This window comes from Hippocampus zosterae, chromosome 7 (genome assembly GCF_025434085.1).
Source record: "Hippocampus zosterae strain Florida chromosome 7, ASM2543408v3, whole genome shotgun sequence".
Lineage (NCBI taxonomy): Eukaryota > Metazoa > Chordata > Actinopteri > Syngnathiformes > Syngnathidae > Hippocampus > Hippocampus zosterae.
In genome coordinates this window covers 17,176,040-17,187,354 of record NC_067457.1, presented here as the reverse complement: position 1 = coordinate 17,187,354, position 11,315 = coordinate 17,176,040, and the positions used below count along the sequence as shown (strand labels likewise).

The window sequence follows — 11,315 nt, the reverse complement described above, 5'->3', positions numbered from 1 at the left end:
TTGTACTTTTTTTGTACAGCTTCCATGGAAATGTGAATAAAAACATTTCAATTTTTCTGCAGTTGGGGACAATCTAGGAAAAGTCATAAAATTTCAAGTTAAAAAAATGATCATTTAGGGCATTTTGGGGGCGTTTTTAACACAGTGATGGGTCATTTTGAGCCAAGGACAACAGGAAGGTAAGAGGGCCGGGTCAAATGTGCCGTATCCGGCCCGCGGGCCGTAGTTTGGGGACCTCTGCTCTAATCCCTCATTGTGTCCTCAAGCCGGTCCTCGAGGCCAAGGACCGGCTCCAGGAACACATCTCTGCAAACCAGTTTGAGACATTTAAAAGTCAAGGAATAAAGAGTAGCTGACGAGAATTACAACATGAATTTACATTGACAACACATTTATGAGCAAAGGACTAAGACCTTTAAAAGTAAAGGGAAGAAATAAAGTTGCTACTTAGACATAGACATCTTTTTTTAATATACACAATCAATGACATTGATACTCACATGGAAATGGACATAATATAATAAAATATACAGTATATACATATAACCTCATGACATGTGATGTTTACAGGTGGTTGGGACTAATTACATTCAAGTAATTGACACTTTGCGATATGTTGCATCTAGTAGTGATGTTCATTGAGGAAGGGAGAAACCTGGAAAACACCACCATGACAACACAGCGTCCTCAGGCGACCTTTTTATTTCACTCTTCTCCGGAGGGAAACAATGTGCACTACACAAAAGTTATACTGTACACAACACACTCAAAATCATCAACGACTCTTCACTCGGCCCGCACAGACACACAGAATCAAAGTGCCAACTTTTCAAATACACAATAAGATTTGGTCCACGTGGAGAATCTGGAAGCTATGGCTCAGGTTGAAACATTGCAGCCCACAAAGGGCAACGCGGAAGCTTAAGAAAAAAAGCAAATAGCAAAGGTAAGGGCCATTTCGTCTTCTATGGTTGTCATCACATTTTTTTTTTCCTCAGTGATGTCGACACTGACAAAGTGTCCAGTAGGTTTCATGTCACGTTTGTACGCTTGTGCTTCTTTTCAGCACTTTTTGTACTTCAGAATCCAAATCATAACACAACATGTGGACCCGAGCTGTTGTGCTGATCATAAAGGTCATAAACTTGTTGTGTGCTCTTTAAGGCACACGTCATGTGGCAGTCGCAGGGTGGGGGGGAGCAGGGGGGGCGGGGGGCATGTTATTTCCGTCCACCACCTCCCCCTCACACCCACCCGCTTCATCAAACCTTGGGGGACCCGTCTTGGCGGTCAGGCGTCAGTGCCGGCGGGGTCGCCCTCTTCCTCCTCCTCCTCCTCCTCATGGTCCTCCTGGCCCCTTCCTCCTCTTCTTTATCCTCCTCTTCCTCGCCGTCGTCTTCCTCGTCTGCATCGAGGGCGCACGCCGGCGACAGCTTGCGGCGCAGCTCGGGAACCGCGAGGCTGATCTCGGCGCTCAAACACTCGGGGCCTACAAGACGCGCATGATAATTGTCACGTTTTGACACAACTTTCACATCATATGTGATAACTCTCACGTTGACGTGATACGTTTCACGTTAGCCGTGATAACCACATCTTGACTTTCTGGAACGAGAAACTTATGTTAACGTATGAATACACTCGGCAAAGCGAATCGAAGCAATCCTGTAAAGTCGGAGTCCTTTTTGTTTTGGTCTTTGATACCAAAGTAGCTAGCTATGTAATTCTGCTGCTCTTCTTGAATACCATCTTAAAAAAAAAAAACCACACCCACACATTTTCATAACTGCAGTAAGACTCGAAACGTGCCGGCTTCTAAAGTCATTGCCAGCATGCAAAGAAGAAGCCAAGGAGGCACCTGCGACCGGCGAGGCGGCGCTGTTGTCCTCTCCGCCCGAGTGCAGGAAGACGTCGAGCGCCTCGTGGTCCGACATGTCCATCAGGTCCATCTGCTCCAGCATGTCTACGTTGACCTCCATGGACGACATGCTGCCTATTGGCCCTGCGACCCGGCCCCCCCGCACCCCCACCGCAACAATGTTATCAAAAAGAAGAAGGCTGCAAGCGGCTGTCATGACACTGGAGTGCAAGCGGGCGTCCAGCAGGGGGCGGAAAGCGGCTGAGTCCAGGCAAAGCGAGGTTGGAGGACCTTTAGCTTTAGCAACATTAGCACAACAAAGAATGCAAAGTAATCGATGCAAGCGACTGACTCTTGCGCAACGATAGCATTCGTACAACAAGTTTTATTTATTTTGTAATGATTTTGAAAGCGGATGAGGATGATGGTGACAAAGTAGGGTTTCGAACTAGGGTTAGGGTATCAAACCGTGATGCCTCGACTTCCGAGGTGAATTTATTTTGTGAGCGCACTTGTAACTTGTTGCGGAATGTCCGAAGCTCACTTGGAGGTCCAATTTTAGCAAAACTGTCCGAGTGACAGCTTGTAAGTGGACAAACTTTTGAATTTGTGGCACTCGTTGGTCAAGGTAGCACAGGTGTCGTGGGTGGGTTACACAGGCAGAGGAGATGATTGAGAGATGTCATTGACTACCGTACCTCGAGGGGAGTCGGGAGGGCGGAGCAAGGGCCACGTAGGTCGACCGCACAAGAAAGAAGAAGAAGAACATCATGGGATGAGGGGTTGAGGGTGGGTACTATGTGATTGCACTCCCACGCCCTCCCTCACAGCTTCACTGGGCTAACTCCATTGTTGCCCTTTTGGAGTTAAGAACAGAAGGAGATGAGGCGCCGCTTGCAGTTCCGAGATATCGCTCAGCACTCTTCCCCATTCCTCAGGTGCAACACAAAATCAGCCGACAGCCCACAAAGTCACTTTCAACACTCACTCAGTCTGTCTAACTTGACTGAGCGCACGTCTGCGTGTGAGTCAAAGTCATCTATTATGAGTTCCTGACAGACTGGACAGCTGTTTGGACTTGGACTGCTTTTCAACTTTTTTTTTTAACTGTGTGTTATCTATCAGACCACATGAAACGGCTGCTTGGACTTGGCCCACTATTGGGCTCACCCTCCGACGGCATGCTGGTACAAGGGAATGTTGTCCGAACAGCTGTTTGGACTTGGACCACTATTGCGCTCACTCCCTAACGGTATGCTGGTGCAAGGGAATGTTTTCTTCTTTCATGAAATACTGATGGATTTGACATCGAATTATACTTGGCCCACTGTTGCACAACACTTTTTCACATTGCGCAAGTGAAAGTAATGGATCACATTTCATGAAATTTTGCTCAATTTGATGGATGTGGACATTGCTTTCCCAATCCCGGTTTCTTTTCTTTTCAGGCAACCTGAGCAGGAAGACGATAAGAGTACCTCAGTTGTGGGTCGTATCAAATATGCTGCAAGTCCAACTTGGCCAAAATTTGAGGAAAATGATCACTTTGATGAAAATGAGCAGCCGTAAGAAAGTCATGTCCTACATTTGACTGCGCTTAGGTGTCTTTAACCCTTCCATGCACCAATAATGATTACCTATAACCTGATAACATGATAAGCTGTCCACAGTAGTGGACAATGGCAGTAGTGGTTCAATGGCAGAGGGTCAAAAATGGAGTTAGCCCGCTGTATTTGTCGGTGACTGAAAAACCCCAAGAGCTACGAGTGGCGTCTCACCTCGCCTCTCGGCGATCTGGAGGTAACCGGTGGACAGGTACTGCTCCACGTCCTGCTGGAAGGCTTCCTCCAGCAGCTTGTGTCTGTCCTTCAGCTTCAGCTGCCCGCCACCGCCGCTGGAGGAGGAGTCGGCGGCCGACGCCTTCGGCACGTGGTCGCAATCCACCTCCACTGCAAAAGCAACAAAGTTTTGGAGCGCATGCAAACAAAAAGTTCCGTGATGGATTCAGTGTTGTACTTTTCTATTTTTGTGTTAATTTAACTTTTTTGCTCTATTTATTATTGCATGATTTTTAGATTTTCAAATTTGTGTTCACTTCAAATAAAATTAATGTTTTAAACATTATTTTTATTTATTGTTACATTAATTTTATTATGTTTGGATTTTTGTGTTTATTTTATATTTTATTTTGTGCTTATTTTCATTTATTTTGTTGATCAGATGTGACTCAAGCTTTTTATTATTGTTATATATTATTATTATATTAGATTGTCATTTTTTTTCTTCAGATTTTTTTAAACGTGATTGTTTGCTTCAGTCTGAAACTGTTTAATATGTTAAATTTGTTGCATCTTTTTTTAATGTAATTGTTCATTTAATTTATGATCCGTGTATTATTAGTCATCGGGGGGGGGTTCTGTTATTCAACATTTTTGTGCTTTTGTTTGTTTTGAGTCGACTTTGAAAAGTCAGATGTGACATCCAGCCCCCCCCCCCAAAAAAAACTGGCCAAAATCTGACTCGATTTTCTTTCAAAGCGCAGTGAGCCAGCATCAGTCTGGTCCCAAGTGCACTTTGATTCCCCTCACTTCGCTTTTTTGGCTCCATCTGATTGTGTGCAAAAGCACTCACCCGACATCTGCGAAGCACTATAAAGAAAAGACCCCGCAGGCTAAATATGAGCAAAGGGCTAAAAATAGACGGCCCCACAGCGGCGAGAAGAGCGGCGGGCGGCGCAGGATGTGGCTGAGCTGACAACAATGGGGAGGAGGAGGAAGAAAGTGTGAAGAGGAATTAGAAAGCGCACATTTGTGGCATATGCCTTCATCGAGCGAGTGCCCAAATGAGAAGAACCTCATCAGGAACCACCTTTTTTATTTATTTTTTAATCCTTAGGATGACTCAACCACACACGGACGCAAATACACTTGTGCACATGCACAGCGTTGAACCTGAGAAAGTATCGTACCGCTAACATTGCCCAGAGGATGAACAGACTTAATACTGAGCGATTTGATCCGCCCTCCAGTTTCTTGCAGCATCTCACTTGTCGGGAGGGGGGGGGGGGGTGGAAGCAGGTGGCCACAAAGAGGAGAAGTGGTTGGCTGAGGGTTAGGCTGCAATTTGCCAACAGAGACGGCAAGCTTTGCGATTTTACGAACAGCTACAAGAAATAATAAATGTTGTTAGGTGTTGTTGTAAAACACACTCGATTTATATTGCACCGGCATTTATATGGCTTGGCAGCAGCAATGATGACCCTTTGATTCAAAGAAAAAAAATTACATTGGTTACTTAGTATTTACGGAGTACTTGAGTATTTTTTCACAGAATACTTACTCAAGTAATTATTTCTTGTAAAGTAACAGTAGTTCTAGTAGTAGTCTTTGTGGTTACCCAATCTGCTTCTGCCAACCCGACAGATATTGTCAATAACTTTATTTCTCTCCCATTTCCTTTATTTGTATTTTATTGGCAAGGGATTCACCCTGCTTCATCCTTGACAATCGCACCATGCTTTTATAGTTTGCAAAAAAAAAAATCTATTACAGCTTGTTGGCTATGTGCGTAAGAGTTGTTCAGATGATGTTCGTGTATTTTAGTTCTTGATTTATTTATTGCAATTGTTCAGTTCAGATGTGTCTGTTAGTGTGGGGCAGGCCTAAGATGAATTCTAAAACGATTTTTTTTCATATAACTGTGCCGGACGCATGGGTGACATTTGTGTGTGTGGGAGAGATTGTGTGGCAGTGTACTTGCTTTTGTAAACACCTACCTGCAACAGGATCAACAAATTGACAAACACAGCAGCATGCCTTCAATCTGTCACTTCTTGTGTGATTGTCCTCGCAGGCACAAATACACACATCCCATCTGCTATTTGTCGCCATAGAGACAATGTGCCGGTGGGGGTTGGATTAGGTTGTTGGAGATGAAGTGTTGTCAGACTGCAAACGCCACCGAGCGCCATTTAGGCCCTTAGGTGTCCCACCGCAGCTTTACAGACACGATAGACTCATTGGAGGGAGTAGGAAAGCGGATGCAAGTGCTAGCTTGGAGGCAAAGGCAATTGCTTGGGGGGCCCCCATATTTCCGAACGGATAAAGTTTCCTCTAGTTTTTTTATGAGTCTTAATTCATATGCTTATAAGCGCATCAAAATGGCTTCATCTAGATTGATGGTGTCAAGCATCCCCCCCTCCCCATCCCTTCTCACACAATGGACTATTCCATCTTACTGCGCCAATGCAGACTTGATTCAGATACAATAGTACCAACTGGGTTTTATCAAAGGGGAGGGTTTAAGAGTTCAAGGCCAGCGCAAAAACATTTTTAGCAAAACTAGAGGAATGTCAAACCGTTTGACGGTGACACCAAATGGGCGCCACCAACAGCAGCCAAGAGTAGACTTTTTTTTTTCACACTTTTGCGGTCCAAACACTGCAGACAAACAAAAACGTTGAAACAAAAATCTGATTTAACGACATTTGGAATAAAAGTAATGTTACATTTCAATTTGGGTCACGAGGGATGCTGGAGACTATCCCAGCTGTCTTCGGGCAGTGGGGGGGGGGGGGGGGGAGACACCCTGAACCAGTTGCCAGCCAAATGCAGGGCACACACAGACGAACAACCATCCACGCTGACACTAACACCTAGGGACAATTTGGAGTGTTCAATCAGCCTGCCATGCATGTTTTTGAAACATGGGTTGAAACCGAATTACCCGGCGAAAACCCACGCAGGCTGGATGGATGGATGGAATTGATGGACTGTGAGGTCGACGCGCTAACCACTGAACCACCGGGCCGCCCCATTCAAGACATGAACGTCGAAATGAGAACGATGTCAGTCACGTGACCTCGCCACGCCTGGGTTGTGTGTGAATCTCAGTTTAACCCCAACCCCCACGCTCCGAGCTTCCAAGATGATCGACTGTCAATAACCATTGATTGTCTTCCAGAATATTACTTAACCATATTTATCATTTCAAAATTAGCAGTGGATTAAAAAAAAAAGCAGAGCTCGTTGCCCGCCACCATCTTTTTGTGAAATAATTAAAGCATTAATGACGAATGATTAAAGCGCGGCATGCCAGATATATGGAAAGCTGCATGACAGAACAGATGAATGCGATCCATGAAAACATTCGCCGTTGCACATCGTCACCGCTGCCAAAGTTAAAATGGGTCAAAGTCTTTGAAAAGGAAAGCCCGGCATTCGTTTCATTTCACGGCGGTCATCGTCTTAGCGTTAATTAGCTTAGCGCGGCACTCACTGACGTGACCGAGCGAGCGTTTTATCAGAGCGTCCCGCTCCCCGCATGTCATTTCACAGGCTCTCTGTTTTGTTAAGAACAGCGTGATGAACTAAAAATAAAACACGACTGAGATGACTTCGAAGTGGCAGCCTACCAGGATCCAAAACCAGATCCTCTTATCAGGCATTTTTATCTGATTTATGCTAGCATCATTAGCTCTTGGGACAAATGGGACCATACGATCATAGGGAGCACAAGAGCCGTTAGCAGCGTGCCAATTAGCTTCTCGTTAAAGGAGATCACATTTTGACTCATTTTTTAAATTCAATTCGAGTCTCAAGGTCGAGTGGACGGCAGCGAGTCAGTCGGGCAATTTTCCGTATTCGGAGGTAGCTAGCCCCACCAAAAACATTGAAGTGAATGAACATTTTGTTCACCCTTTCCAGCCCCCCAAAAAGTTGCAAAAATAGCATTGTGTTATATTGTATAAAAACTGAGGAAGATGGTCACAACTGCTGAGTAACCCAGAGTAACATTTAGTTATTCTTCGCAGAGGATAAGGAATATGTAGGCCGGGTCACTCGCATCTCAATACACGACTGTATTTGAAACATCCTGATGTTTACCATCAAGGCTTTTGCATTGCTCACACCCTCCAATTTCTTTCGCACTTTCACCCATAAAGAGCGAGCGGGACAACTTTCATCTGTTTGTTTTCACGGCCGTCGGCTGATCACATCATTACACATCGACCCCGGCGAGGCCAAGGGATTGCGGGTAAATAAATAAAGTCCACGGTGGCGGGAGGAGGAGGAAGACGGGATGGGGGTGGGTGGGGGTAAACGCCTGGAGGATGAGTGGGAGAAAGAGGGCAGGGAGGAAGGGGGATGCTGGTAATAATGGAAGCCATAAAAGGGCCGTTGCATCAAGCCGAGCACTCCCGTCCTCCCCCTCCACTACTCACGCTGATCGTGTGCTGTGTGTGTGTATGATGAGTCAAAATGAGTCACATCATGTTATCAATCACCCACTTTTCAGCACACAACTTTGTGTGCGTGTGTGTGTGCGCATGTGTGTGTGTGTGGTGCTGAAGGCCACAATGAAGTAGCAGCAGCAGCAGCAGCCTCCCTCCCACGCACACACTTTCAATAGCCGTTACAATTTTCAGCAACAACAAATCGGAGCCCTCATCAATGTACACGCACGCGCGCACAAATGTAGTTCTCGTAACGACGAGGCTCCACTGCACTCGTTATTTTATCGACTCACTTCAGCGCCCTAAAAGAAATGCAAATGACATTTCTGTTTGGAAGGACCCGACAAGACGTGCGATTGGTCAAAAAAATTGAAGAGCCTGTAAAGGTGAATTCACATGTTTGAATGGAAATACAATCAACACATTGGAAGAAAATTGCCGAAAACACATGAAGACCGAGAGCCGGGTCAATTTGATGAACTATTGGCGGTTTCATTCTTCTTGTTTGCCTGATTTTTTTATTTTTATTTTTTTTTTTTGAGGGGGGGGGGCAAAATATTCACTAACTTTGGCATCTACGCTACAAGGCAAGTGACTTCGGGGTTAGGCGGCACAATTGCGACTTACTTATTTGCTAAACATGAGTTCTTTAGTTTAACACACATTTGTTTGCTAAAATAATTTGTGAAAAATTGAGGTACAAGGAAAACCACCAAATTTTGTCACATTCTATACTAGTACCCAGGCCTTGGGGGAAAAGGTATACTCTCCCTTTGTACACACACACACACACATATACACACACGCACACACACACACACACACAGCTCTTCAAAAAAAATTATCTGAACAAAAAGCGGCAAGTTTGCTTACGAGACTTCCTCTGGCTCCCGTCGGACGCAGCAGGCGTGGTGGACATCCTGGATGCGTATTTGTTTGGGTTTGGGTTTTTTTTTTCCCCCCCTCTTGCCTCGAGTCCTTTGCAGCCCCCCCACCCCCCAACCTAAAAGACGCTACACCAGCCCACCACGCATCCTCACGCTCACCCCGTCGTCAGCGCGCAGCATTTTCTTGCTTTTTTACGTGCGGGAGAGGAGATGTTGCGCCTGTGTCGAGGCGAGGCATACACGACGAGAGGGAGAGAGAGAGGATGCAAGGAAAGCTACGAAAGGGGAGGAGGAGGACAAGGAGGCGGCACAGATGCTGATGTGTGTGTCTGGGTGTGTGTGTGTGTGTGTGTGTGTGTGCGTGTGTGTGTGTGTGACCCGTGAATGGCTGGCATCCTCTGAGGAGGTGAAAAGGTGCAAGCCCAATGGCGCTGCGTTCACGAGTCGTGCGCAAAAATGTTAACTCTGTGTGCGATCATCCCATTAACAAGCGTGACACTGAGAAGAGCGAAGATGATCCTCCTCCTCCTCCTCCTCCTCCTCCTCGGCTGACTTTCAAAAGCATTTCAAGTGGGGCTGATGGGAAGCATGAAAGCCTCATTTGCTCCCGCCACGCACGGCTCATTGACGACGGAAAACGCAGCAAAGACGACGAGGGCTAGATTGATTCGTAGATGCACGGGGCGATAAGACGCCGTTACCACAAGGGCAGGGTGGAACCGAAAAAGGGGCCATCGTGAAGTCAAGATACAACCACAATTATTTTTTTTCCTTAGTGTATCGGACTTGGACCACTATTGCACTATTTTCTGGACTTTATATACCATTTAACTGTATGTTTGGATAAGTGATTATTATTTAGCATCTTTTATGAAAGACTGCTTAGTGATGTTTGGACTACTATTGCATTACAGTTTTTTTTTCTAAATGCATATTTTGTTATCACATTTCGTAAAATACCGATTCGGCAGATGTTTGGACTTGGCCCACAATTGTTTTTGATTTTTTTTCCCGGAACTTACAAAAAAAAGACTGCTGGATTGACGTGAAGCCCTCTTTTCAGTGTATTTCAGTGTATGTTCGTAAAAGAGAAGATAATTGATTATCATTCAAGAAATATTCATAGAGGCCTGGACTTTGCTCGCTATCACGATACACTTTTTTCCTACCTGCTCTGTAGCTTACGTGATACATATTCATCATATTTCATGGAATACTGTTCGAGTTGGCCGATGTTTGGACTTGGCTCACCGTTGGTTTGGACTTGGCTCACCGTTGCAACACGCGTTTTTTTTCAAACTGCATTTTAGTAAAGATAAATATCGGACTTCGACCACGAGTGCCTTTTTCCAACCGCATGTTATTTATCGTCGTTTCATGAAATTATTGCGAGATTTGATGGATGATTTGTATTTATTTATTTATGTTTTTACTTATGTGCCACACTTTGAGAATGACTGCTAGGTACTCTGCAAACTGCCGACATGTTTTGCCGTGTCATCTCCCCTCGAGTTGGAAAAGGTGCAAGAGGCAAGCCAAAGCCTCCAAACAGAAGAGCTGTCAGATGAGAGTCATGTGTAAAAAAAAAGAAAATAAAAAATTTAATAAAATGTTGCCTAGGAGACAGGCAGCATTTGTGAGAGGTTTATATAATCTTTGCGTGGATGCCAAAGCTCTGGGCCACGAGCAAACTTTGCAACTTTTGTTTGTTTGTTTTTTTTGTGAGACGAGAGCGAGGAGATGCGCAGTGACAAGTCAGCCTTCGCTGAGTCACTGCTTTACGCTTCACGTTTGCATGCACGCTGCTGGGCTCGTAAACAGGCAGAAAAGCAGATGATATGGCAATGTTATTTGGTACGGGGCGAGTTCATCTCCTTGATGAGGAATTGCGCATAAAACAAACATGTGTCCTTCCTCATCTTAATTTGACAACATTTTGGCAAATCGGTCTGGTGTGGGTTGAAAAAAAAAGGAAACATCTTAAATCATAAATTCACTATCGTCAGTGAATGTTAAATTGTTTTGAACTGAAAGGTTTTTTTTTACATGCATTTATTTATCAAATTAAGCAGAATTGCAACATAATATATGACGCTAAAATGATTTATTAATTTGTTTAATTAAAATTTTGAATTGTACTAAAGCATATTACAGTCATTTGAAAAATGTTTTTTCAGTGTTATTTATTTTTTGTTTTGTTTAATCAATTCATTTTTTTCCCAAGTTTGTTAAAATTTTCAGTTTTTCTTTTTTTCTTCTTCAGGTTTTTGAAAAAAAAATGCTTTTCTGTTTTTTTTGAATAACAGCAAAAGAATATTTGGAAAAAAAACAACAG

General features: G+C 44.4%; 1 protein-coding gene across 2 annotated transcripts; it reads right to left on the bottom strand.

The window, feature by feature from the left end:
- Positions 1 to 686: 686 nt before the first annotated feature.
- On the bottom strand, positions 687 to 10,246 carry dtnbp1b (dystrobrevin binding protein 1b). 2 transcript variants are annotated; one of them, XM_052071312.1, is made up of 4 exons: positions 8,967 to 10,246; positions 3,637 to 3,807; positions 1,859 to 2,002; positions 687 to 1,489 (listed from the first exon to the last, which is right to left on the bottom strand). In XM_052071312.1, the coding sequence occupies exons 1-4, from the start codon at positions 9,010 to 9,012 to the stop codon at positions 1,263 to 1,265; spliced, it is 588 nt and encodes a 195-aa protein (XP_051927272.1). In that variant the 5' UTR covers positions 9,013 to 10,246; the 3' UTR covers positions 687 to 1,262. The 2 variants fall into 2 exon arrangements, with proteins under 2 accessions (XP_051927272.1, XP_051927273.1); XM_052071313.1 differs by having other exon boundaries at positions 1,859 to 1,993; positions 8,967 to 10,233.
- Positions 10,247 to 11,315: the final 1,069 nt, after the last annotated feature.